Source organism: Stegostoma tigrinum, chromosome 3 (assembly GCF_030684315.1).
Source record: "Stegostoma tigrinum isolate sSteTig4 chromosome 3, sSteTig4.hap1, whole genome shotgun sequence".
In the NCBI taxonomy this organism is placed as follows: Eukaryota; Metazoa; Chordata; class Chondrichthyes; order Orectolobiformes; family Stegostomatidae; genus Stegostoma; species Stegostoma tigrinum.
Genome location: NC_081356.1, coordinates 66,070,926 through 66,097,361, shown reverse-complemented (window position 1 = coordinate 66,097,361; position 26,436 = coordinate 66,070,926). Strand labels below are relative to the sequence as shown.

Below are 26,436 nucleotides of genomic sequence, written 5' to 3'. Positions count from 1 at the left end.
AAATATTTAGAGTGGATGTTGCAGCAGCTCTATTTGCTTGATTCTACAGTAACATGTCTGTACACAAACAAAAGCAGCAGTGTCCAGGCTCACTACTGCCCAGGTTCAGTTGGTATCTATAGCTAATCTTGTTCCATTTTCATCCAGCATGAGTTTAGAAGTGCCCTACTGATACAATTTTCCATTTGGTTCCAACAAGAAGAGCTTACATTTACATAGTGCCTAGTACTGTTTGAAAACGCTTAAGATGCTCCAGAAGGATAAATAGGCAGAAGTTGGTTACAAACGCATGGATGAGATGATGAGCTTGCCTCAGTTATTTTGATGTGCAAATCAAACAGCAATATTCAGTACCTAATTAAACCCTCCAGCAGTTGCTTTCTGGGTTTCCCTGCCTCTTCTGAATACTTCCCAATGTATCTTGTTGTCTGCCTCTCTCAATTAAAATGCTGGGAAAGTTGGACATAAGTCAAAGAGGAGACCTAAATTTGCTGAAAAATGGAGCTTGTCCATTCCAATGTGGGAATGCTAAATAAGTACTCTGACATGATGATTTAACTTGAACTGGAACAATTAGAGATTTTTAAATAAGTACTTTCATTTTTCTGTCAATCCTGTCTTCTTGATTTTCACTTTGTCTGTTTCAATGAATTCAAAATTGCCACCTACTCTTCCAGCTCAAACTCCCAGCTCTTCAGTCATTTTTTTCATCTAACTGATTTTAAGAGATACTCTGCTTGCCTGTTCTCATAGATTTCAGACATCTTGTAAAGACCTCTTTTTCAATAGTTAACTGACTGGAAATAGCTATGGAAACCCATTGAACTACTATGGGCAAGTGGAAATTTATCTGATATTTGGAGCAAGATCTGACCCATTAGCATCAAAGAACAATGGGGTGGCACAGTGGCTCACTGGTTCGCACTGCTGCCTCACAGCACCAGGGTTCTGGGTTCGATTCCACCTTTGGTGACTGTATGGAGTTTGCACATTCTCCCCATGTCTGTGTGGTTTTCATCTGGGTGCTCCGTTTTCCTCCCATAGTTCAAAGATGCGTAGCTTAGGTAGTTAGGCCATGTCAAATTGCCCATGGTTTCCCGGGATTTGCAGGCCAGGTGGATTAGCCATGGAAAATGTAGGGTCACAGGGATAGGGTAGGTGGGGGATGGGTATGGATGGAATGATCTGTGGAATTCTTGGGCCAAATGGCCTGTTTCCACATGGTAGGAATCCTATAAACAAAGATGACTCAGTGGAAAACTAGAGGAATTTAAGGATGGACTCTCAAAACAAGGTGCCACATAGCTGAAGACACGGTTGTTAGCATGATGATCGAGGAACTCTGATATCTTTGGGGGTGGTTTGGAGGGAGCATTCAATGATGAACTCTGTACGGGATTGCATTAAAATAGTCAATAGAAAATGCTAAAAATGTTCAAGTCCAGTAGAGATGTACATCTTTAAGCAAGTGCAGAGATGCAGATTAAAAAGAATGGTAATGAAGCAAGTGAAGAAACAATAGATAGCCATGATCTTATATCTAATGAGCAGAAATCTGTAAAGTGTCTAATTTGCAAGTTGAGGTTCTGTTCTTCAAGATTCTGTTAAGCTTTATGAGACTGGAGTAGAAAGCCAGTATCAGTGGAAGTTTGGTAGAGGATCAAAATTACAGGCAACCAGAAAGTTGATGTCAAACAGTCGTCCAATCTGAATCACCATCCCCAATACAGAGCTCACACTATGAGCAATGAAAAACTTGTGCTAAATTGGAACAAATATTTTTAAACTAAAAACAGGTAAATCTCTTTTTTATAATGTTTGTGCTCTGGCAGCGTTTATTTTCCATCTCTAATTGCTCTTATGAAGGTAGTGGTGAACTTGCAGTCCATGTGGTGAAGGTTACTTCTACAATGTTAGTGGTAGGATGTTCGAGGATTTTGACCCATTGTTGATGAAGGAACAGTGATATGATTCCTAATGGTGATTGTGTGTGGTGTGGAGGTGAACATGCTTTTCCTAGTTTGCATTGGCTAATCTTTGTCCTTCTTGATAATAGAAATCGGAGGTTTTAAAGATGCTTTTGAAAATGCCTTGACCAGATGTTTCTGTTCACTTCTTAGACTGGCATTAATTGCCACAGTGCACCAGGAGAGAATGAATGTTGAAGGTGATGAAGAATGAAGACAGGAATGAATGATCGTGAATGATTGCAAGGACTCTCTCGTTAGATAGGTGAATTAGAGGAAGAGCTTAACACTAGGCTGTTGAAGACATGGCCACAAATGATAGAGCAATTGAAGTCAAGTATGTTTTTTAAAAAACAATCAAGAGATTTGGGGTGCCCTAGCTATCTCTGGGGTTGTTGGGAAAGGAAGGTCATTGAGGAATTTGAAAATTAGAAAGAGAATTTTAAAATTAAAAATGTATGCTAACTGGGAGCCAGTGGAAGCCAGTTGGGTATTGATTAAAGAAAAATAGAAAGCTGAGCTATTACTAACAACAGCATTTTTAGAACAATAACATTTTGCAAAAAGCAATCATTTAGGCATTTGGATTTACTAACTAGTAAAATACTGTTTTCTTTCACTTCTTGAACCATGCCTGTCACAGTAAATGGCATTCATACCTCCCAGTCAAAAGATCATGGACTGAAATTTCATTCAAGAGCTGACTGACATTTTGGTGTACTACTGAGGAAGTGTTGTATTGCCAGAAGTGAATACCCAACAACATAAGAAAAAGAATCATGACCAAACCATTTTGGCTCCACAAGCCACCTCCTCCTTTTTATTTAATGATTGATTTTAGGCTTCTAATCCAGTTGCTTATTTGATTTCCTGAAAGACCAAAAGTCTGTCCATCTCAGCCTTGGATGTACTCAACGATGGAGTATGCACAGCTGCCTGGGAAAGACCATTCCAAAGATTCACAGCTCGTTTAAGTGAAAAGACTTTATTGTCATCTCAGCACTGAATGATTGACCCCTTGTCCTGAGACTCTGCCTGCGTTCCAGATTCTCCAGCCAGTGGAGGCAACATTATCACGCTGTGTCATTATCTTTTGCATATCAATGCAATCGCTGCAATCCTCTGAATTTCAGAAAGTATAGGTTTTATTTAATCTTGCCTCATCATAGGGCAGCTCCATCTCAGGAAGCAATGAAGTGAACCTTTGCTTGACTGCCTCCAGTGCAAGTATATCATGCTACAGACATGGAAATCTAAGCAGGTCAATGAGTGGTCTCCTCAGAGCCCTGTACAATCAACTATTTTTACACTCGAAACACCTTGCAATAATTTGCAACATGCATTTGTCTTCCTAATTACTTGATCTGCCTGTATGTTGACTCCCAGTTCCTTTTATAAGAGTATACCCAAGGCTTGCTAAACATCAACATTTAAGAGTTCTATTATTTTTTAAAACACTTCATTCTAAGAGCAGAAAACCAAAATAATTCCCCACATTACACCCCATCTGCCACCTTGATAGCCACCCATTTAACCTACCTATATCTATTTATAGAGATAATGGGAACTTCAGATGCTGGAGAATTCCAAGATAATAAAATGTGAGGCTGGATGAATACAGCAGGCCAAACAGCATCTCAGGAGCACAAAAGCTGACGTTTCGGGCCTAGACCCTTCATCAGAGAGGAGGATGGGGAGAGAGAACTGGAATAAATAGGGAGAGAGGGGGAGGCGGACCGAAAATGGAGAGAAAAGAAGATAGGTGGAGAGAGTATAGGTAGGGAGGGGATAGGTCAGTCCAGGGAAGACGGACAGGTCAAGGAGGTGGGATGAAGTTAGTAGGTAGATGGGGGTGCGGCTTGGGGTGGGAGGAAGGGATGGGTGAGAGGAAGAACCGGTTAGGGAGGCAGAGACGGGTTGGACTGGTTTTGGGATGCAGTGGGTGGGGGGGGAAGAGCTGGGCTGGTTGTGTGGTGCAGTGGGGGGAGGGGACGAACTGGGCTGGTTTAGGGATGCAGTAGGGGAAGGGGAGATTTTGAAACTGGTGAAGTCCACATTGATACCATATGGCTGCAGTGTTCCCAGGCGGAATATGAGTTGCTGTTCCTGCAACCTTCGGGTGGCATCATTGTGGCACTGCAGGAGGCCCATGATGGACATGTCATCTAGAGAATGGGAGGGGGAATGGAAATGGTTTGCGACTGGGAGGTGCAGTTGTTTGTTGCGAACTGAGCAGAGGTGTTCTGCAAAGCGGTCTCCAAGCCTCCGCTTGGTTTCCCCAATGTAGAGGAAGCCACACCGGGTACAGTGGATGCAGTATACCACATTGGCAGATGTGCAGGTGAACCTCTGCTTAATGTGGAATGTCATCTTGGGGCCTGGGATAGGGGTGAGGGGGGAGGTGTGGGGGCAAGTGTAGCATTTCCTGCAGTTGCAGGGGAAGGTGCCAGGTGTGGTGGGGTTGGAGGGCAGTGTGGAGCGAACAAGGGAGTCACGGAGAGAGTGGTCTCTCCGGAAAGCAGACAGGGGTGGGGATGGAAAAATGTCTTGGGTGGTGGGGTCGGATTGTAGATGGCGGAAGTGTCGGAGGATGATGCGTTGTATCCGGAGGTTGGTAGGGTGGTGTGTGAGAACGAGGGGGATCCTCTTTGGGCGGTTGTGGCGGGGGCGGGGTGTGAGGGATGTGTTGCGGGAAATACGGGAGACGCGGACATGACCAGCCCAGCTCTTCTCTCCCCCCCCAAAACCACCCCCCCCCCCCCACCCACTGCATCCCAAAACCAGTCCAACCTGTCTCTGCCTCCCTAACCGGTTCTTCCTCTCACCCATCCCTTCCTCCCACCCCACGCCACACCCCCATCTACCTACTAACCTCATCCCACCTCCTTGACCTGTCCGTCTTCCCTGGACTGACCTATCCCCTCCCTACCTCCCCACCTATACTCTCTCCACCTATCTTCTTTACTCTCCATCTTCGGTCCGCCTCCCCCTCTCTCCCTATTTATTCCAGTTCCCTCTCCCCATCCCCCTCTCTGATGAAGGGTCTAGGCCCGAAACGTCAGCTTTTGTGCTCCTGAGATGCTGCTTGGCCTGCTGTGTTCATCCAGCCTCACATTTTATATCTATTTATAGGCTCATTATGCCCTTCACATGAATTACTTTCTTCCTTGGTTTTGAACTGTAAGAAAGCATGAGTGTTACTCTTGGTATCTTTACCTAAGTCATTAATATAGAATGTAAATACATGAGACTGTATCACCAATCCTTGTACTAGGTCACTAATTACAGCCCACCAACTGGGCAAAAATCCTGAATCATTCCCACTGTGTCTGCTTCTTGTCTGTTGACAAATCCAAGTGCTTTGTGGAAATACATGAGCTTTTTATGTCTATTGCTTCCCTTATTATCTAGCCTGCTTGCTAATTCGTCAACAATTTCTTAATACACTTATCTCAAACTACTTGCCTTTCGTAAAATGATATTGCCACCTCCTCATTACGATGATTTTTCTGACGACTGATGTCAGGTTAACTGATCTTTCAGTTCCTCATTTTTCTTCCTCCTTTTTCTTGAATAATGTTAACTTTGTAAACTATGGCTGTATCTGTCCTCTTGCATTGATATCAAAGATCAGATGGCTGTCGTCGTTTTCCCTGGTATCCTGATCAATGTTAATCTCTCAAACAAATAACATTAAAATTGATTGTTCCTGTTGCTGTTTGTGGCATCTTCTTGCATGCCATTGAATGAGGGAGATTAAGGAATGATCTAATGCAAATGCTTTAGAGGATAAATAAAACAACGGGGCAGATAGTTTCTGTCTGTTTCTTCTGGGGAAGGATTCCAGGGCAAATGGGTAAGTCTCTAAGTTGGATCTAGGCTGCTCTTGAATAATGTCACAAAAGCACTTCTTCACACAAAGCGGAACAGTGAAACTTGTAGTAATACTCTTCCTGTCATGCACACACCTTCTGAGCTGCAGAGGATAGATTTCTTTGCAACGTTGTAATTGAGATTGAATTTCCTTAGGTAGGGATATCAATAATTTTGGAGCCTGGGTAGTAGAATGAAGTTTCAGGACAACCATGATCCAGTTGAATTGTTGGACAGGCTTAAGGGGCTGAATGGCCTCTTCCTATTACAGCAGCGACTACAATTCTAAAGGCCTTATTGGCTGAAAAGTGTGCCAGGATGTACTGAAAGGTGTGAGACTGTGTGGATTTCTGCTTGCTAAATTCCCTTGTTCTCCTCAGCTATTCCCTAATATATTGTAAATAAAGAGATAGTAGGAATTGCAGATGCTGGAGAATCTGAGATAACAAGGTTTGGAGCTGGATGAACACCAGCAGGCCAAGCAGCATCAGAGGAGCGGGAAGGCTGACGTTTTGGGCCTAGACCCTGCTTCAGAAAATTTTCAGAAAACGTCAGCTTTCCTGCTCCTCTGATGCTGCTTGGCCTGCTGTGTTCATCCAGAGCTACATCTTATTATCTCTATTGTAAATATTGCCATGCTACTTGTAATATTTGAAATAAAATTCATTTCACCCTAAGGACAGAAAAATAAAGAAAGATAATGAATTCATTACACTTTTAGTTAGCACCCTGTCTCTATTGTTTTAGTCCAAAAGCTGCTTTTTGCATTTTGGAATTGTTAGTTGTACAGGGTGCTGGTGAGAAAACATTTTTCAGTTGTATGCCTTTTTCGCTTTTATATTGAAGGAATGGTGTGATTGCATTGGAGGCAGTGCAGCAAACATTCACGATTGGTCTGTGAGATGACGGATGTCCCAAGAGGCTGAGAAAATTAAGCCTTCATTTAAATTCCAAAGAATAAAGATGGTAATCTTACTAAAGCAATCAAAATTCTAAATGTGCTGTAAAAGGAACATTGGAAGGTTGTTTCCTGTGGTTGGGGAATCTGGAATAGGTGGACACAGTCTCAAGATAAAAAGCTAAACATCAAGGACTCGGACATTTCTCCTCTCAAAAAGTAATGAATCTTTGTCATTGCCTATTCCAGAGTGCTGTAGATGCTTCATGGCTGAATATATTTAAGGCTAAGATAGAGATGTTTCTTACCTCAGGAATCAGGAATAAGGGGATTACATGAAAATATGAAGTTGAAATCAAAGTTCGGCCATGATGGTATCATGTGCTGGAGCTGCTGAACAGCTGCATTACCTATTCCTCCTCTTATTTCTTGTGTTTTATATTCTTAAAGTTCAGTACAGTGCAAACTAATAAAGACCAACTTGTGTTTGAATTAATATACTCACCTTTGAAAGGTCAAATGAAGAGTCAGTGAAAGTAAATGAAGTGGCTAGTGATGGTGGATAATGGCAGTTTTTATTTTTGGATTTAAAAATACATATGTAATATATCTGTGGATAAGACTTCATGCTTGAACTACTACTGTAAATACTTACTGAAATATAGATACAATTTATGGCTTGCATTGTAACACAGGACTTAAATTATTTCTATGTTCCTTTGCTGGAAAGTACTGCTTGCTTGGGTCTCTGAAATGGCATATGAGTTTTTAATTTGCGTGCAAGTCTTTATTTTCAAATATTTATTTTTCTTGGATCTCCTGACAGGAGACCCAAGTGGTGGTAGATTGTTAAGTTCATACTGTGGTCCCATGGCTCACTGTTGGCGAGACTGAGGTTGAAACTTGTTATTGAGTTGAGGTTAACATCCACCTAAGAAAAATATTTTAACAGGTTTAGTGAAGATGCCTGATTTTTTTTATTTTAGAAAATAATTTTAGCTTCAAAATTGTGCACAATTGAGAGAAAGCTTTTATGTTTCCAAAATCCACTCCGTATTAACTTCACATGTCAATAATTGCTCCTCTGTTCACCTCTTACCCCAAAAAAGATGAACCTTATTTGCTGCTTTATTTTGAGATAAAGTAGAAAGATGTGATTGAATGTTCTTGCTGCTTCAGTTTATTTAATAAGAAAATTCACTTTGTGTGATAATGTGGAAATTGGATGTTAACCTATTATTACGCACACACATCAGGAAACTGTGGTTTGTAGCTTCCTAAGTATAAACTGGAATTGAGTTTTCACCATTGTAGCTGCTTTTCTCTTATTAAAAGTTGCAAGTTACCAAGCAAATCTGGTGTAAACATTGAATTGGTATGAATGTACTGAGGTGAAGTGAGCTTCATTTAAAGCTGAGAAGCAATGTAATGGAGAAGTTGTTGCAGATTTTAGAAGCTACTGATGTAGCAAATTGATAGATCTCCCGGACTTAGACCATAAGATGAAGGAGCAGAAATTGTTCGGTCAGCTCAACACATTTGCACTGCTTTTCAGTGAATCCCACTGCTCTCCGATCCTCAAATCCACTTTTCAATATTTTTCCCATAACCTTGATTCCTCAGCTACTTTAATTTCTGCCTATCTCAATTTTGAATATACTTCATGACCTGGCCTTAATAGCCCTCTATGGTAAAGAATTCCATAGATTCACATCCCTCAGAAAAAGAATTCCTCCTCACCTTGTGTTGCAAACAGGCAACCCGTAACTCCGAGATTATGCTTTCTAGTCCTACATTCTCCCATGAAGGGAAACAACCTTTCTGCAACTATCCTGTCAAACCCTCTACGAATTTTTGTTTCAATAAGATTGCTTCTCATTTGTTTTAAATTCCAATGAGTACAAGCCCAACTTGGTCAACCACTTCTTATAAAACATTCCCTCCATACCTGGTACAAGCTTAATGACTTTTCTCTGGACTGCTTCCAATGCCAGTTTCTTTCCTTAGAAAGGGGACCCACTATTCCAGCTATGGTCTGACTTGTGCCTTGTGAAATGTTCCACTCCCTTTGAAATAAAGCCCAGAATTTCGTTTGCCTTTCATATTACCTGCTGAACTTGCATGTAAGCTTTTTGTGATCCACGCAAATCTTGCTGCCCTCTGTAGATTTCTGCACTCCCTCTTCATTTAAATCTTGTTCAGTTCCCCCTCTTCCTGGCAAAATGCATAACGTGACATTTTTTCACATTATATTCCATTTGTCAAGTTTATTCCCATTTAGTAAACCTATCAATATCTCTCTGCAGCCTTTGTGCCATACTTCCTGTTTGATTTCTCACATATATATTTTTGGGATAACTGCAAACTTGCCTATCGTGCATTCACTTTCTTTATCCAAGTCCTTTAATGTATATGGGCAATAATTGTGGTACAGGATGATTCTTGTGACAGGTTGTCATCCTAGAACAGCACCACTGTCCAACTGTCTTTTATCAGTTAGCCAATCCTCTGTCCATGCTAATACACAACTCCCAACACCATGGGATCTTATCTATTTAAGCAATATAATTTAAGTACCTTGTCAAACACCGTCCAAAAATCCCAATATACTACATTGAGAGTACAATCTTGAAACAGTGAACTTCTGATACAAAATGAAACTACTTGTATTCACTAAAACTGGTGGGCCTTGTACTTTAAAATTAGTACACATTTTGGCTCCAACCATTGCTCATTTCTGGTTTCTCTTTACTTTGTATATTGGCAGGTGGAATGGATACAGCAGCAGGTGGTAAAACGACGAATAAAGAGAGATTTTAAAGCTGGAGCCCCTCAGTATCCTTACTTCAATGATCCTAAATGGTCAAGCATGTGGTACATAGTAAGTGTGATAAATTTCATTTTAATATTCTATTTGTATCTCGTTTTATGTAATTCTCCACATCACTTTCCTTCCTCAACAATACTTTCCTCTGTTCATTGTGACTTTAAAAAACAAATCACAATTTTACTGGCTTTGTTGTATGTTGAAATGTTTGTAGTTTTTTGTTTTGGAGCTCCAAAGTGTACACCATACTCCAATTCTGGTCAACATTGCACCTCAGTCTGTTTATTCTATTGCCTCCTGTCATAAAAATACTCATTATTCCATTGGTTTGTTCCTCACCTGTATCCTGAGGTACTGTTTTTAATCCTTTGAGAATTTTGGTCACTTGCCTTCCTAAATTATCAAGTGTATTTATTCTGTTTCTTTTAAAATGTATCATCTCGTATTTATTGATAAATTTTCATCTGCTATATTCCTGCCCTTCTTGTAGCTTTTTTTTCATCCATTTATGGGATGTGGGCATCACTCGAGCCAGTATTTATTGCCATTCCTATTAGTGCTTTAACTGAAGGCAGTTAAGGGTCAACTGTATTGTTGTGGGGTTTCGAATCACGTGTGGGCGAGACCAGATCAGGATGGCAGACTTGCTTCCTTAAAAGTCAATTATGCAATGGTTATATTGTCACCTTTTGACTAGCCTTTTTTTTAGTTTAAATTCCCAGATTGTTTTTATTGAATTGAAACAGCCTCATTTCTCAAGATAGGATTCTAACCCATGTGTTGAGAATATTGACCTCGCACTTTGGATTACGAGTCTATTAATATTACCACTGTGCTACCATCTTCTCTGCTTTCATCTTTTAAATTATTTAGTACTGTTCTAATTGGGGATTTTGATTAATCAGGTAAACGGGCGAAACCCTGGCAGCTGCTTTTCATTGTCAGCAAACATTTTAGACCTATAAAGGATGGAACAGGGTGAACACCTAAAATAGTACGGGCAGGTCCAAAGAATTAAGTGTATCCAAACACACACATTAATGTTGTGAACAGGTACACGAAAAAAATAGAAAGGACCAATGGAGTGTTGGCTTTTATAAGCAGAGAACTTAGATACAAGTTTGTAAAAGCTGTAGCTTTTTAGCTTTACAAAGTTCCAAACTACACCTGAAGTATTGAGACATTTTGAATGCCACATCATACAAAGGATATATTAACTTAGGGGTGTAGATTAACTAGAACAATACCTGAGCTTCAGTGGTTAAATTACAGGGAAAGGTGAACAAAACAATGGATATATTCTGTTAAGTTTAGGAAGTCTGGTGTGAGTTGTTTGAAGTTCATAAGATATTAAGAGAAACAGATAAAGATAATCCTTTTCCACTGCAAGTGGAATATGGGAGCAGGGTCTGTACTTCAAGTATTACAGACAAACCTTTCAGGTGTGAAATTAGAAATTAATTCTTCAAATAAACAATGGTAGATGTTTTGACTCTATTCTGCAAATGGCTGTTAATTGGATTTAAATATATCAATCTCTTAGTTTCAAAAATTGAAAACATTGAGGTTTAAGGCATATGATAGAAATATGAAATTAGATCATTGATGTCCCATGATTCCCATTGAATGGCAGGACAAGGACAGGAGTCCATGTAGCCTACTTCTGTTCCTATGTTCTTATTTTTGAATTGACTTTGTTCTGGCATCTGCACAATTAATTTGACTTCTTGCACTGTAGTGTGAGAAGATCGCAGATTAAAACCCAAGAGAAAAGGGCAAGGTGGCATATAAAAAAGACAGTTGTGCATGTGGAGGGAGGCTTTGTTTAAATTGGGGCTGAAATGATTAACGGAATAAATATCAAATAAAAGTAAAATCTTTCCTTCCTGTTGGGCAAACTGTTTTGTCACTGTTTCTTGAGAATATTTCATTATTCTTCCGCCTTAAACTGTTTTCTAGAATGTAAAGTTTCGTATTTGTATTTAATAGTAACTTTAAACCTTTTTGTTTCTCTCTACCCATTAGCACTGCAATGATGACACTCATCACTGCCAATCAGATATGAACATAGTAGGTGCTTGGCGGAGGGGCTATACGGGTCGAAATGTTGTGGTAACGATTCTGGATGATGGCATTGAGAGGAACCACCCTGACTTGCAACAGAATTATGTATGTTTTGTTTTCAATTGCTCTTTCAGGCAAATGCCTTTCAAAAATGTACTAAGACTTATTTGAGTCATACTGTAAGTTGGAGTTACGACACAAAAAAGAAACTAAGATAACTCACCTTAGGGTTTTAGAATTTGTCACTGCTTCCTTTTGGGAATTTGGACCCATAAGCATATGTACAAGTGGAATTTGAGCACTCTCCCATTTCACTTAATTGCAAACTTCTGTTTGTGAAGCCAGGTTCTACTATAGTTGGGCAACAAGGGATAATTATGGCGACTGTGATTATTGCTTCCCCTTATCCCAAGAATCCATTTACAAGTTAGAACATTTCAATTTCATTCGATTTGTAATTTTTTTTGTTTTAGAATATTGCTACTGATTGACTCGAATAGGCACAATAGATGTGCTACTGATGTAACATTATAAGTACTAATGATTAGGATGCACTATATTTCCTTTCCAGGCTCAGAAATTCCTTGCCAGCAAGGATTTTTTGGGCCTCAAATGTAGAATCTCTCCCTCAAATTGAAACAGGTTTGCTCATTGTTTTCTCTGTTGGGGAAATGCATTTGTTATTTCAAGCCCCCTTGTACACCGAGAAATGACATTATTCACTATAAATTAAGTTTTAATTTATGTCGGTGAACCTATTGGATTTATGTCATCACCCTATCGTACCCTAAGTACCGTACTTAGAAGATTGTTCTTGAAGCACAACGTGCATGGTTTAAAGTAAACCTTGTAGCCAAGTTGCACATAACATTACTCCATAAAGAGCAAATGAGACAAATGATCAGACATTCTGTTTTAGATAGGATGTAGGGAGAACTCTGCGGAGAGTATCATGTGTCCTCAGACGATGCAATTCTTCTTTGATATTTAACTAAAATGTGAATTTAACTCTAACTAATTAAGACAAGCAGCCGAAATTCCTCTTTGGCTTAGGGATTCAGTCCTGCTCTTAGAACTGTGAAATTGTACAGATGGGAATGGAGTTTGTCATCCTTATGACAGAATCTGGACAGTTCGGAACTAAGGGAGCTTTGGAATTTCTTGCTCCATATTCTATGGTTACCCAGTCAATCTCTTTCCCCTTTTGTCCTTATGCCAATTTCCCATGCAACATTAAATAGAATTTGAGCATGGTTAAATAAAGAATTGCATCTTTCCTGGATCAAGTTGGACATTCTTTCAAGTTGCTTGAGCATTTGATTTCTGTTGAAGCATCTTGTTTAAGATTCCAAAATACACGGGCGGCATGGTGGCTCAGTGGTTAGCACTGGAGCCTCACAGCACCAGGGACCCGAGTTCGATTCCAACCTCAGGTAACTGTCTGTGCAGAGTTTGCACATTCTCTCCGTGTCTGTGTGGGTTTCCTCCGGGTGCTCCGGTTTCCCCCCACAGTCCAAAGATGTGCAGGCTAGGTGGATCGGCCATGCTAAATTGCCCATAGTGTTCAGGGGTGTGTGGGTTATAGGGGGATGGGATGCTCCAAGGGGCAGTGTGGACTTGTTGGGCTGAAGGGCCTGTTTCCACACTGTAGGAAATCTAATCTAATCTGCACCTTTAACAAAACCTTTCCAAAAACGGGTGGCACTTGTTTCAGTTATTGTTTTCCTTGTGGAAACACACAAAAAATAATATGCATATACGGACAATTAAATTCAATCAGTTCAAGTCAACATGTACCATCCAGCCAGGCTAATAATTCCAGTTACATTTACTGAACCTTTTATCCATATCACTTCATTATCTCTTCCTTCATTAAACCTTCGGTAAATGTTCCTGAGTTGCTAACTGAATGTTAACTCAGATTCTACAGGCTCTCAACACTCTCCATGATGTCTTTTCTACCATCAGTTAGGTACTGAACAGTTAATCATGTAGCTGTGATTCATTGCTGAAGCCACAGCTACTAGAAATGTCTGCCTTTATGCACATTCTTCCATTCTTTCAATACGCTCCTATTTTATTATCATTATTATTCTATTATTATTTCTATTATTATTCTTTCTATGGGGTGGCATGGTGGCTCAGTGGTTAGCAGTGACGACTCTCAGTGCCAGGGACCTAAGTTTGGTTCCACCCTTGGGCGACTGTATAAACTCCATGCAGACATTCACCCTGTGTTTGCTTAGCTTTTGGCCAGGTGCTCAGGTTTCTTCCCACAACCAGAAGATGTGCAGGTTAGGTAGATTGGCATGCTAAATTGTCTGTAGTTTCCGGGAATGCGTAGGCTATGTGGATTAGCCATGGGAAATATGGTGTTATGGGGATAGGGTAGGGTCCTGCCTGGACGTGGGTGGAGTGCTGTCTGGAGGGTCAATGCAGACTGAATAGGTTGAATGACCTCTTTCTGCATTATAAGGGTTCTGTATATGGCCCCATAATCTGCACTGTGATTGTTGTGGTAGAAAAAGTAGTTTTCTTTTAAGCCTAATTCATAGTGATATTTCTTCTTACCAGTTAGCATTTTAGTGAAATGGTTGTATTCCCTGAAAAATCTCCAAGATGCTGCTTATATTATAGATATGAACACAGTAATTTCACTGCAATTTAATGTTTTACATTAACTCATTATTATATCTTGGTTACTTGTATTTAAAGCAACATCTAGAATTCATTAGTCATTCATAACAAGTTTATCATAGAATCATACTGCATGGAAACACACTGAAGTACATCCCTGCTTTTACATTCAAGCCCTCTCAAAATAAATGCGAAAGTTAGACCATAAGACATAGGAGTGGAAGTAAGGCCATTCGGCCCAGCGCATCCACTCCGCCATTTAAAACATGGCTGGGCATTTCAACTCCACTTCCCTGCACTCTCCCCGTAGCCCTTGATTCCTTGTGAGATCAAGAACTTATCGATCTCTGCTTTGAACATTTAACGTCCCGGCCTCCACTGTGCTCCCTGGCAATGAATTCCATGAAAGTTGCATTTGCCTTCTTAACTACTGACTCAACCTGCAAGTTTACCATCAGAAAATTCTGGACTAGAACCCTCAAGTCTCTTTGCACTTCAGACTTCTGAATTTTTCCCCCATTTAGAAAATAGCCCATACCTCTATTCTTCTTGCCAAAGTGCATGACCTGACACTTCCCGTGTTCTACTCCATCTGCCACTTCTTTGCCCACTCTCCTAACCTGTCCGAATCCTTCTACTGTCTCACCACATTCTCAGTGCTACCTGTCTCTCTACCTATCTTTGCATCGACTGCAAACTTAGCCAGAATGCCCTCAGTTCCTGCATCTCGAATGCTAGCAAATGGGTCTAAATTAAGTGAGGATATCTGGTCAGCATGGACGAGTTAGACTGCAGAGTCTGTTTCTGTACTGTATATCTTTAAGACTCTATGGTTTTTGAACGGTCAACTGTAACTCCTCCCTGAGATAAATATTCCTGCCATGATATCAACTGAAGTCCACAAGGTTAGCCATTTGACTTCTGGGAACCATTCCGTAAAATCCTTTGTGAATTTTACAAGTAAACATTATTTTCAGAATACACTCTATTATAATAACACAGACAGAAATCGTTACTTGTTTTGAAATTCATCCTTGGGATGTGGGTATTGCTGGCTGGCCAGTATTTATTGTCCATCCCTAGACTACATCAATCCTAAATTCCTCTTTCCATTAATGGGACTGATTCTGACAAACTGGACTCGTATCTTGCAATCTCGAGTCCCAGTGAAAAAAGTAGATTTTCCTGCATTGACCCAATAGAAAAACTGTCAATGGGCATCTAAGTGCACCAGATGTTTCTGAACATGTGACTGTGAGCGGAATGAATCTTAAATGTATTTAATGGAAGTGAACTCAGTTTAAAATGCTAACAGTTCACATACCCTTGTGTTATGACAGGCTCAGCCAGAAAGCATTATACTAATTGCCAACACAGTACGCAACCTGCTTCCAGCCATTGGAATTCCAGCTGTTCAGCTTCGGCCACAGAGACCCCTGTCACTCTGGAGGACTGTGATCAGAATGGGAGTCATCATTCTGGAAGAATTGCTGAATACCTAGGAGCCCTTCAACTGCCCAGTATCACTGCACCTTTATCTGATAATGGCCCTCTGGCACCTTTCAGTCCAATTCATCACATTGACTGGAAATCCCAATATGTTCTAGTCCTATCTGGCAGCATTTGGCCCTTATCACTCTAAACCTTCCTATTCATGTACATGTCCAGATGCGTTTTAAATGTTGTAATTGTACCAGCGTCTACCACTCCTCTGGCAGCTTATTCCATACATGCACTACCCTCTGCATGAAAAAGTTGTCCCACAGGCACTTTTTAAATTGTTTTTCCTTCTCAACTTAAACCTATGCTGTTTAGTTTTGGAATCCCCAACCCTAGTAAAAAGCCTTTGCTATTTTCTCAGTCCAGGTGAGATTAGGGAAAGGAGTGCTGGGTGCCTTAAATACACTAAGGTAGATAAGTCCCCAGGGCCAAACGGGATCTATCCCTGGATACCGAGGGAGGGAATGGAGGAAATAGTTGGAGTCTTAATAAATGTCTTTCCATTCTCTTTGGCCTCGGGTGAGGTTCCAGAGGACTGGAGAATGGTTGATGTTGTTCCTTTGCTTGAGAAAGGAAATAGAGATAATCCAGGTAATTACAGGCCAGTGAGCCTGTCATCAGTGGCGGGGAAGCTGTTGGAGAAGATATTGAGTGTCAGGATTTATTCACATTTGGAAGCGAATGGACTTGCTGGTGATAGGTAGGTTTGTGTGGGAAATATCATAATCTTACCAACTTGATTGAGTATTTTTGAAGAGGTGACAAGAATGATTGAGAGAAGGGCAGTGGATGTTGCCCATGTAGATGTTAGTAAGGTATTTGATAAGGTACCTCCATGGCACGCTGGTACAGGAAGTAGAGTCCCATTGTACTTTGAGATCTTTTTCTTTGTCTTCTACACAACCTGTTTTGTGTCATCTTCAAACTTACTAACCATTCTACCCGTATACGCGTTCATTTATACAAATGATTTGGAAAACAGGGGACCCAGCACCGGTTCTTGTGGTACACCGGTCACAGGCCTTCAGTCCGAAAAGTAACCCTTTACCATGACCCTCTGTCTCCTACCTTTCAGACAATTTTGCATCCAATTGGCTAGCTCCCCCAGGATTTCATGTGATCTAACCTTACTAAGCAATCTGTGGAATCATATTTCTACCGCTCTGCCTTCATCAATCTTTTGTTGTCACCTTTTCAAATAACTCAAACACCGCTTCCTGTCCACAAAGCCCTTTGACTATCCTTAAACAGCCCTTGCCTTTCCAAATGCATGTAAATCCTGTCCTTCCAAATTCCCTCCAACAATTTACCAACCACTAATGTAAGTCTCAGTTTTCTGTAGTTCCATGGGTTTTGCTTACAGCCTTTCTTTAATAGTGACACCATGTTAGCCAACCTTCAGTCTTCTGGCACCTCACTTGTGGCTGTTGATGATACAAGCATCATAACAAGGAGCCCAGCAATCACGTCCCTAGCTTCCCACAAATTTCTTGTGCATTTAATGTTCTGTGAACCTGTTTTCCAAAATTCACTTGCTGTTCTGCAGCACCAAGCTTATTTATTTCCATTGAGTATAATTATTGCAGTTATTTCTTCTACCAAAATGCATCATCTCTTTCTTACTGACACTAAATTCATATGCCACGTTTTTAAATCTAATCCCCATTTTAATCAATATCCTTTTTGTAGTTTCGTCCTTTCTGTGGAAGAACTATATCATCTGTTTTCTTCCCTTGAGTCAATATGCTGCCATATCCCTAATTTCATGCACATTATCCTTGTAATCTCACATTATTACCTTGTCATAGGCGTTAATACCTGCAAGATTCTACTGTGTATCCCACCACATTGATGGAAACTTGCATCTACTACAGTGACAATGAATTAAATAGGAGAATGCTGGATGTAAAAGGCCAGTCAGTATCTATGTAGAAGACAAGTTAATACATTTGGGACATATAACTTTGATAAGGACCACCCTCTCCTTTTTTTTTAATTCCTTTCTGTATACCTGGTAATTGCCAACATTTTCTGTTATTCATTTAATATTTCCAAAACTTGCTGCTTTTCATTCTTCCATCCACAGTGATTCTAACTGCCAAGAAGTGTTGGCTGAAACTATTGGAATGCTTTAACATTTTCAGTAATCTTGGAACAATTCTGTCCAAGGAATGGTGTACGTCATCCAAAACCTCATTTGTTTATTATTCTCATGAGGCCTGGGGGATGATATTAACACACATTTCCCATCAACTCTTATATAGCTAAGTTGAATGATTTATGCATGGAAAACCTTTTAAGAATGCATGAATTTTACAGTGACTTTATTTATTAAAGTAGTTGTGTGATTTTCTTCCCTTCTTGCTGTAGGATCAAATGGCTAGCTTTGATGTCAATGGAAATGACTGGGATCCCATGCCTCGCTATGATGCCAGCAATGAGAACAAGTAAGGGAAATGCGTATTTCTGTTTCAGCACCTGTCTTCCACAAACAGTTTCAGTTGAACTTGGCTAATGCTGAACTTTCTCAATTTAGCTTTGTTTTCCTTTCTTAATGTTGAAAGAAAATTAGGGATTTGGAGCTCAAATTTTCAATGCCTTCTAAGCTACAAGTTGCATTTTCAGCAGAGTCTCACAACAATTATGTTTATGAACCATTTCAAAGTGGTCATAGAGTTACACAAATTAGTAGAGATAAATATCATGTGTAATATTCCACTTTCATACTCTAAAGTTAACTTTTCATCTGTTAGAGGCTCAGAACTAATTTATTTAGTTGGAAAATTGTATGAAGTACATGCCTATATTTTTGACATTCAGTTTTGACCCCTAAGGCTTCTTGATGTGACAATACCTACATTTCGCTGGTCCTGGTTTCTGGGACTCAGAAACTGGACCCTGTTCATCTTTCATTTGGGCCTTTTCTCCAGTGGGATATTTTGGCTCAAGTGGCAGTGCTTGTATTATTTTTTTGTGGCATAAAAAACTAGGCATGGATATTGTGATAGCAGATAATCCGCCGACATTTATTGCAGCTAGCTCTTATACACAAACACTAAAACGCAACGGAGTAGCAAGTCGTGATTCAAGTGATTCCAGGATAAATCTCTTAAAGGTATGTTGATATACTGATCATGAGGTATCTTGGCCATTGTGCATGATGTGGAAAGGGAGCCCTTGAGGTGTCAAACCAGGGAACTTAACCTGCCCTCCTAAACCTCCGCCTGCCAACCATAAAATTCTGTCCCATTTTACGTTATGCAAATGAATGTGGAGGAATCTGTGATTTGTTAATTTGTTTTGTTATTATGGCCTTGTAACTTTGTTTATGGTTATTTATCTTGGATAGGGGCCAGCAACTAGATACTGCATTGTTACAAACTACCACGTACCGTCATGGAAAATGAAAAATTACTAATGACCTCAGTACTGATGTAAAGCTCCTGAAAAGTTCCTGTCCTTAAGTTGCACAAAGCTCAGTGTGTTTATTGTCCTGCAACAGTACAGTTACAGGTATTTTAGCAATGTTATAGCTATGGAGGCCATGAGCTGGTAAATTTTGTATTGGATCTCCTGTAAATCCCCATTGCTGGTTTGGTTTTTAACTTGAAGATATCTGAATTTAAAGTTACTTACACAATTGTGTGTTACAGACCAGGAAATGAGAAGCCAGAATAATTTACTTGATTTGAACTCTGGACACCTCATTAAATACATAACAGCAAAACATTTTTGTGTTTTACCCACCCAAGATAGCTAAAAGATGTACTTGAAAGTGCCCACCCATTCCTACCACCATTTCTGTACATCTTCCTCCATAAGGGGACGATGCACTGGAGTTTAATATTACTATACTTTATTGTAAATGAAATAGTTAACCAGTATCAACAGATCTGTCCAAGTCTGGAATTTTGCTGTATGCTATTTTAGTCTTAGATGTGAAAATTCTTTTTCCCATTAGATGCTGTCTTTATAGAAATGAATTCTCCTGTCTTTCCATTGCAACATTTAATGAAAACATTTCAAGCTCCAAAACTGCGTGCATTGTTTACCATGCACACAACCCATTCTCTCCCGGCCCCCACTTGCCCCAACCACCTCAACCTCCTTTCATTTTCAAAGTTATGGAAGATGCAAATTGTGGAAGAAAAAAGAAAATAGCAGCATTAAATGGAAAATGTTGATGTGTAAAAATAATGTTTGGTTTAAACAGACAAAAAGTACTCATCACGCATCTGTGCTTTGGAAAGGGAGAAGAGGGGAAAAATTAAACCTTCCATGAAAGCCTGGGTACTGTTTAGAATAAAATCCAGATGGGATTCCTACAACTCAAGTGAAGAACACACTTGTTACAAATCTGTAGGAGAATTTTTTGTTTTATCACACTAAACTCCACTCAGAAAAATCTAAGTACAGAGAAACATAGGTGTATGTGACCTCACAGGTAGTGACAGTAAAGAGATGAAATGCTTGTCATCCTGGTGCAGTCTGTTTGTACTTGGTACGTAGTATCGGCTGGTTCATCTGTTACGACAAGCAATAGCTTTGTCAAGAATGATCAGATTTACAATATGCCAGTCTCTTGCCCAGCCTAGTATGAAAGTCCAAATATCCACTTGAATTGAGGCTTTCAAATGTGGATATGACTAGCTTTGTGAAAGGAAACATGTTGCATTTGAACACAATGCCGTATAATCAGTAGTAGCCGAATTGACCAAGCTGTAAAGGGCATGCTGCCAGCCTAGGCTTGTGGTAAGTGGCACTTACAAAACTAACGAGGGAAAGGTGTACTTGACCTCATCTTCATCTCATTTGTAGAAAATGCATCTGTCCATGATCGTATTGGCAGGAGTCACCACCATACGCACATTGTGGTGAAGTTATGTTGCGTTCACTTTGAAGATACACTCCATGTTGTATGGCACTACCACAGTGATAAATATAATTGTATTTCACAGATCTAACAACTCAAACAGAGCATTCATAGGGTGCTGTTGCCTGTCACCAGCCGCAGGATTGAATTGAACCACAATCTGTAACTTCATGGTTGGCTTTCCCTCCACCATGGCCATCAAGCCAGGGGATCAACCCTGGCTAAATGAAGAGTGCAGGAATGCATGTCAGGAGTAGCACCATAATACCTAAAATTGATGACAGTCTGAAGTGAGAAGAGGGGCAAATTAGATGTCGAGCCGTGGATTCACCAGGCAGTAGATAGATTTCAGGGATCCTACAACCAATGGATATCATCTGAGCTTGGCAATCCTGCCACATCCAGTAGTGAATAGTGGACAATTAAACAACTAATTGGAGAAGCATCTCCAAACATGCTTACCTTAGTGATAAGGGCGAACAACACATCAGCGCCAATGATGAGGCTAAGGCATTTTCACCCTCTATTACCAAAAATGTATGATCCATCTTCACTGCCTGAGTCCCAGCATCAAAGATGCTGGTCTTGCAATTTAATTCAATCCATTTGATAGCAAGAAACAACTGAAGGCACTGTTGACTGAAAAGACTATGAACCTTGACAACATTGCAGTAATCATATTGAAGACTTCTGCACCAAAACTAGTCATGGCCCTAGCCTTGCTTTTCCAGTATAGTTACAACATTGGCATTACCCAACAAAATTAAGAAAAATTGGCAAGGTTAGGCCTATACACAAAAAGCAGGACAAATTGAACCTGGCTAATTTCCATCTCATCAGTTTTCTCTCCATCAGCAAAGTGTTGGAAGGTTCTATAGATAGTGCTGTCAGGTATATTTTATCAAGCAATAACCTGCTTGCTGATTCTCTGGGTTGCACCAGGCTCACATAGCTCCTGACTTCATTTCATCCTTTGTCTAAACCTGGGCATAAGTGTTGAACCAGAGGGAGCGAGGGTGAGAGATAATGGGAACTGCAGATGCTGGAGAATTCCAAGATAATAAAATGTGAGGCTGGATGAACACAGCAGGCCAAGCAGCATCTCAGGAGCACAAAAGCTGACGTTTCGGGCCTAGACCCTTCATCAGAGAGGGGGATGGGGAGAGGGAACTGAAATAAATAGGGAGAGAGGGGGAGGCGGACCGAAGATGGAGAGTAAAGAAGATAGGTGGAGAGAGTATAGGTGGGGAGGTAGGGAGGGGATAGGTCAGTCCAGGGAAGACGGACAGGTCAAGGAGGTGGGATGAGGTTAGTAGGTAGATGGGGGTGCGGCTTGGGGTGGGAGGAAGGGATGGGTGAGAGGAAGAACCGGTTAGGGAGGCAGAGACAGGTTGGACTGGTTTTGTGATGCAGTGGGTGGGGGGGAAGAGCTGGGCTGGTTGTGTGGTGCAGTGGGGGGAGGGGACGAACTGGGCTGGTTTAGGGATGCAGTAGGGGAAGGGGAGATTTTGAAACTGGTGAAGTCCACATTGATACCATATGGCTGCAGGGTTCCCAGGCGGAATATGAGTTGCTGATCCTGCAACCTTCGGGTGGCATCATTGTGGCGCTGCAGGAGGCCCATGATGGACATGTCATCTAGAGAATGGGAGGGGGAGTGGAAATGGTTTGCGACTGGGAGGTGCAGTTGTTTGTTGCGAACTGAGCGGAGGTGTTCCGCAAAGCGGTCCCCAAGCCTCCGCTTGGTTTCCCCAATGTAGAGGAAGCCGCACCGGGTACAGTGGATGCAGTATACCACATTGGCAGATGTGCAGGTGAACCTCTGCTTAATGTGGAATGTCATCTTGGGGCCTGGGATGGGGGTGAGGGAGGAGGTGTGGGGACAAGTGTAGCATTTCCTGCGGTTGCAGGGGAAGGTGCCGGATGTGGTGGTGTTGGAGGGCAGTGTGGAGCGAACAAGGGAGTCACGGAGAGAGTGGTCTCTCCGGAAAGCTGACAGGGGAGGGGATGGAAAAATGTCTTGGGTGGTGGGGTCGGATTGTAAATGGCGGAAGTGTCGGAGGATAATGCGTTGTATCCGGAGGTTGGTAGGGTGGTGTGTGAGAACGAGGGGGATCCTCTTTGGGCGGTTGTGGCGGGGGCGGGGTGTGAGGGATGTGTTGCGGGAAATACGGGAGACGCGGTCAAGGGCGTTCTCGATCACTGTGGGGGGAAAGTTGCAGTCCTTAAAGAACTTGGACATCTGGGATGTGCGGGAGTGGAATGTTTTATCGTGGGAGCAGATGCGGCGGAGGCGGAGGAATTGGGAATAGGGGATGGAATTTTTGCACGAGGGTGGGTGGGAGGAGGTGTATTCTAGGTAGCTGTGGGAGTCGGTGGGCTTGAAATGGACATCAGTTACAAGCTGAAGACAGTATTTGACCTAGTGTCCTCAAGGAACACAAGTGAAACTGGGGCCATTGAGAATCTAAGAAACACTCCCTGGTTGGAGAAAAATTCAGCTTTAGAAGTATTTCAATTTCCGACAGTACCCATTTTTGAGAGGATGTAATATTGTATTGACTTCTCTCAATTAACCTTGTTCATATCAAGTGCAAGTTCAATTCCCTAACTTGATTATATGTTGCATATAACACATTACAGCTATTAGAACTGTTGATATCATAAAATCCAAATATGGCTAGCACTTTGAAGGCGTTATATTTATGCATAACCTCAACATTGTTGTTTGGCAGATGGATTTTGTAAGTAGTCAGTTTATTTCTTCCCAAAAAATCTTTTTTTCCATGCAAGTTTAAAACCACCTAGACTGTTTCCATTGACTTTTGCTTTAAATTAAAATTTTAAAATTTTTATACTCTTAATCGTGATGTAAATTTCCAATTAAGTGCTTGAGATTGCTTTATTCAGTATGAGAATATTGCTGGCCAGGCGAGTATTTATTGCCCATCCCAAGTTGCCCAGCAGGATGTTAAGTGTTAACTGCATTACTCTGCGTCCAGAGTCACATGTTGGCCAGACCAGGTAAGGATGCCAGATTTCCTTTCTTAAACTGAACCAGGTGGGATTTTAAGACAATTGACAGTGGTTACGTGCCTATCATTCGGGTGGCTTTTTTAAATTCCAGACTGAGCTCCGATTTCACCGTTTGCTATGGTGTAATTCAAATCCATGTCCTGAGAACATGAGCCTGACATTTTGGCTTACTCATCCAGTGATACTATGACTACGCTGTGATGGCAACTTGTAACGCAAGTTATTTCGTCAACTTCAGAAACTATTGTGTCGAGACTTGGTGGTTTTAAACAATGCTCTTCTATCGAAGACACATGATTGCCGTTAATTTAGGTCTGCTCCATTCTCAAGCACTCGGAAGATACCAAGTAGTCTGGTCAAAACAAAAAGGCAAAACCTTTAGTCCAAGACTCCTGGGTCCCTGGTTGCGAACCTCTTGAAAAGCAAAAGAACAAAATCCATTCCACTTCTGTTTAGAAGCACAATAGGTTAATAACCACAGAACTAGTATGATGTAGAAAGGAGCCATTTGGACAATTGTGCAGTCACTGGCTCGATTAACTGTTCTGGCTGTTTTTATCTACTGCCAAAATCCTGCCTTTTCCCAATTACACTACACACTTACTATTCAAAAAAAATACAAGGTCCTCATGGAACCTGCCTCCGTCATTTTTCTAACCAGTGTATTCTTTGCCCTAACAACTCAGTGAAAAATATTTCTTCACATTTATCCCAGCTTCATTCATACATTATTTTCAAACTATGCCCTCTTGTTTTATGTCTTTTTTTTTCAAGCAACAACAGCTTCTGTTCTGACTAGTCCACTCATGATTTTGCAAAACTCAGTTGGAGCACCCCTCTACCTTGTAAAACAGTCCCAATATCTTTAGTCTATCCTCAAAGCTGAATTTTCTCATTGTCTCCAATGTGTTTGCACCTTTCCCATAATGTGGCACTCAGTGACACGCAGAACTCCAGCTAAGGTCTAATGAGAGTCTTGCACAAATTCAACATCACCTCTTTGCTTTCTGTAGTCAATGCTCTTGTTAATAAAACTAAGAACACTGTGTGCTGTACTTACTGCCTGAATAACTGTCCTGCCACATTCAATGATCCATGCACAGATACATCTAGGTCCGTCTGCTCCTAAACCCCTATTTTATATTGTCTTTCAATGTTATTTGAACCAAAGTGCATCAATTCTCACTTCTCTCCATTTGAACCTCATCTGTCAGCTGTTTGCCCACTCTTGCAATTTATCAGTGACCTTTTTGGAGTTCCAGTGATAATGGGAACTGCAGATGCTGGAGAATCCAAGATAATAAAATGTGAGGCTGGATGAACACAGCAGGCCCAGCAGCATTTCAGGAGCACAAAAGCTGACGTTTCGGGCCTAGACCCTCCTTCAGGGAGGGGGATGGGGTGAGGGTTCTGAAATAAATAGGGAGAGAGGGGGAGGCGGACCGAAGATGGAGAGAAAAGAAGGTAGGTGGAGAGGAGAGTGTAGGTGGGGAGGTAGGGAGGGGATAGGTCATCCTGGGAAGACGCACAGGTCAAGGAGGTGGGATGAGGTTAGTAGGTAGGAGATGGAGGTGCGGCTTGGGGTGGGAGGAAGGGATGAGTGAAAGGAAGAACAGGTTAGGGAGGCAGAGACAGGTTGGACTGGTTTTGGGATGCAGTGGGTGGAGGGGAAGAGCTAGGCTGGTTTTGTGGTGCAGTCGGGCGGCGGAGGGGACGAACTGGGCTGGTTTGGGATGCGGTGGGGGAAGGGGAGATTTTGAAGCTGGTGAAGTCCACATTGATACCATTGGGCTGCATGGTTCCCAGGCGGAATATGAGTTGCTGTTCCTGCAACCTTCGGGTGGCATCATTGTGGCACTGCAGGAGGCCCTTGATGGACATGTCATCTAAAGAATGGGAGGGGGAGTGGAAATGGTTTGCGACTGGGAGGCGCAGTTGTTTATTGCGAACCGAGCAGAGGTGTTCTGCAAAGCGGTCCCCAAGCCTCCGCTTGGTTTCCCCAATGTAGAGGAGGCCACACCAGGTACAATGGATGCAGTATACCACATTGGCAGATGTGCAGGTGAACCTCTGCTTAATATGGAGAGTCTAGGTAGCCTTCTATGTACACCTTCCACCCCAATCTTCAGTTCACCTGGGCCATCTCCAGCACATCCCTCACCTTCCTGGACCTCTTAGTCTCCATCTCAAGCAACCAGCTTGTAACTGATGTCCGTGTCAAGCCCACCGTCTCCCACAGCTACCTAGAATATACCTCCTCCCACCCACCCTCCTGCAAAAATTCCATCCCCTATTCCCAATTCCTCCGCCTCCGCCGCATCTGCTCCCACGATGAGGCATTCCACTCCCGCACATCCCAGATGTCCAAGTTCTTCAAGGACCGCAACTTTACCCCGACAGTGGTCGAGAACGCCCTTGACTGCGTCTCCTGCATTTCCCGCAACACATCCCTCACACCCCGCCCCCGCCACAACCTCCCAAAGAGGATCCCCCTCGTTCTCACACACAACCCCACCAACCTCCGGATACGATGCATCATCCTCCGACACTTCCGCCATCTACAATCCGACCCCACCACCTAAGACATTTTTCCATCCCCACCCTTGTCTGATTTCTGGAGAGACCACTCTCTCCGTGACTCCCTTGTTCGCTCCACACTGCCCTCCAACCCCACCACACCCGGCACCTTCCCCTGCAACCGCAGGAAATGCTACACTTGCCCCCACACCACCTCCCTCACCCCTATCCCAGGCCCCAAGAT

The 26,436-nt window shown here is 41.7% G+C and overlaps 1 protein-coding gene across 3 annotated transcripts in view; it reads left to right on the top strand.

Moving 5' to 3' along the window:
• The window catches only part of pcsk5b (proprotein convertase subtilisin/kexin type 5b), a 374,824-nt gene that overhangs the window by 52,480 nt on the left and 295,908 nt on the right, over nucleotides 1-26,436 (top strand). For all 3 annotated transcript variants that reach the window (XM_059644647.1, XM_048526886.2, XM_048526885.2), the window contains exons 3-5: nucleotides 9,506-9,619; nucleotides 11,591-11,734; nucleotides 18,137-18,213. In XM_059644647.1, coding sequence (XP_059500630.1) covers nucleotides 9,506-9,619; nucleotides 11,591-11,734; nucleotides 18,137-18,213 — 335 coding nt within the window. The remainder of the gene's footprint in view (nucleotides 1-9,505; nucleotides 9,620-11,590; nucleotides 11,735-18,136; nucleotides 18,214-26,436) is intronic.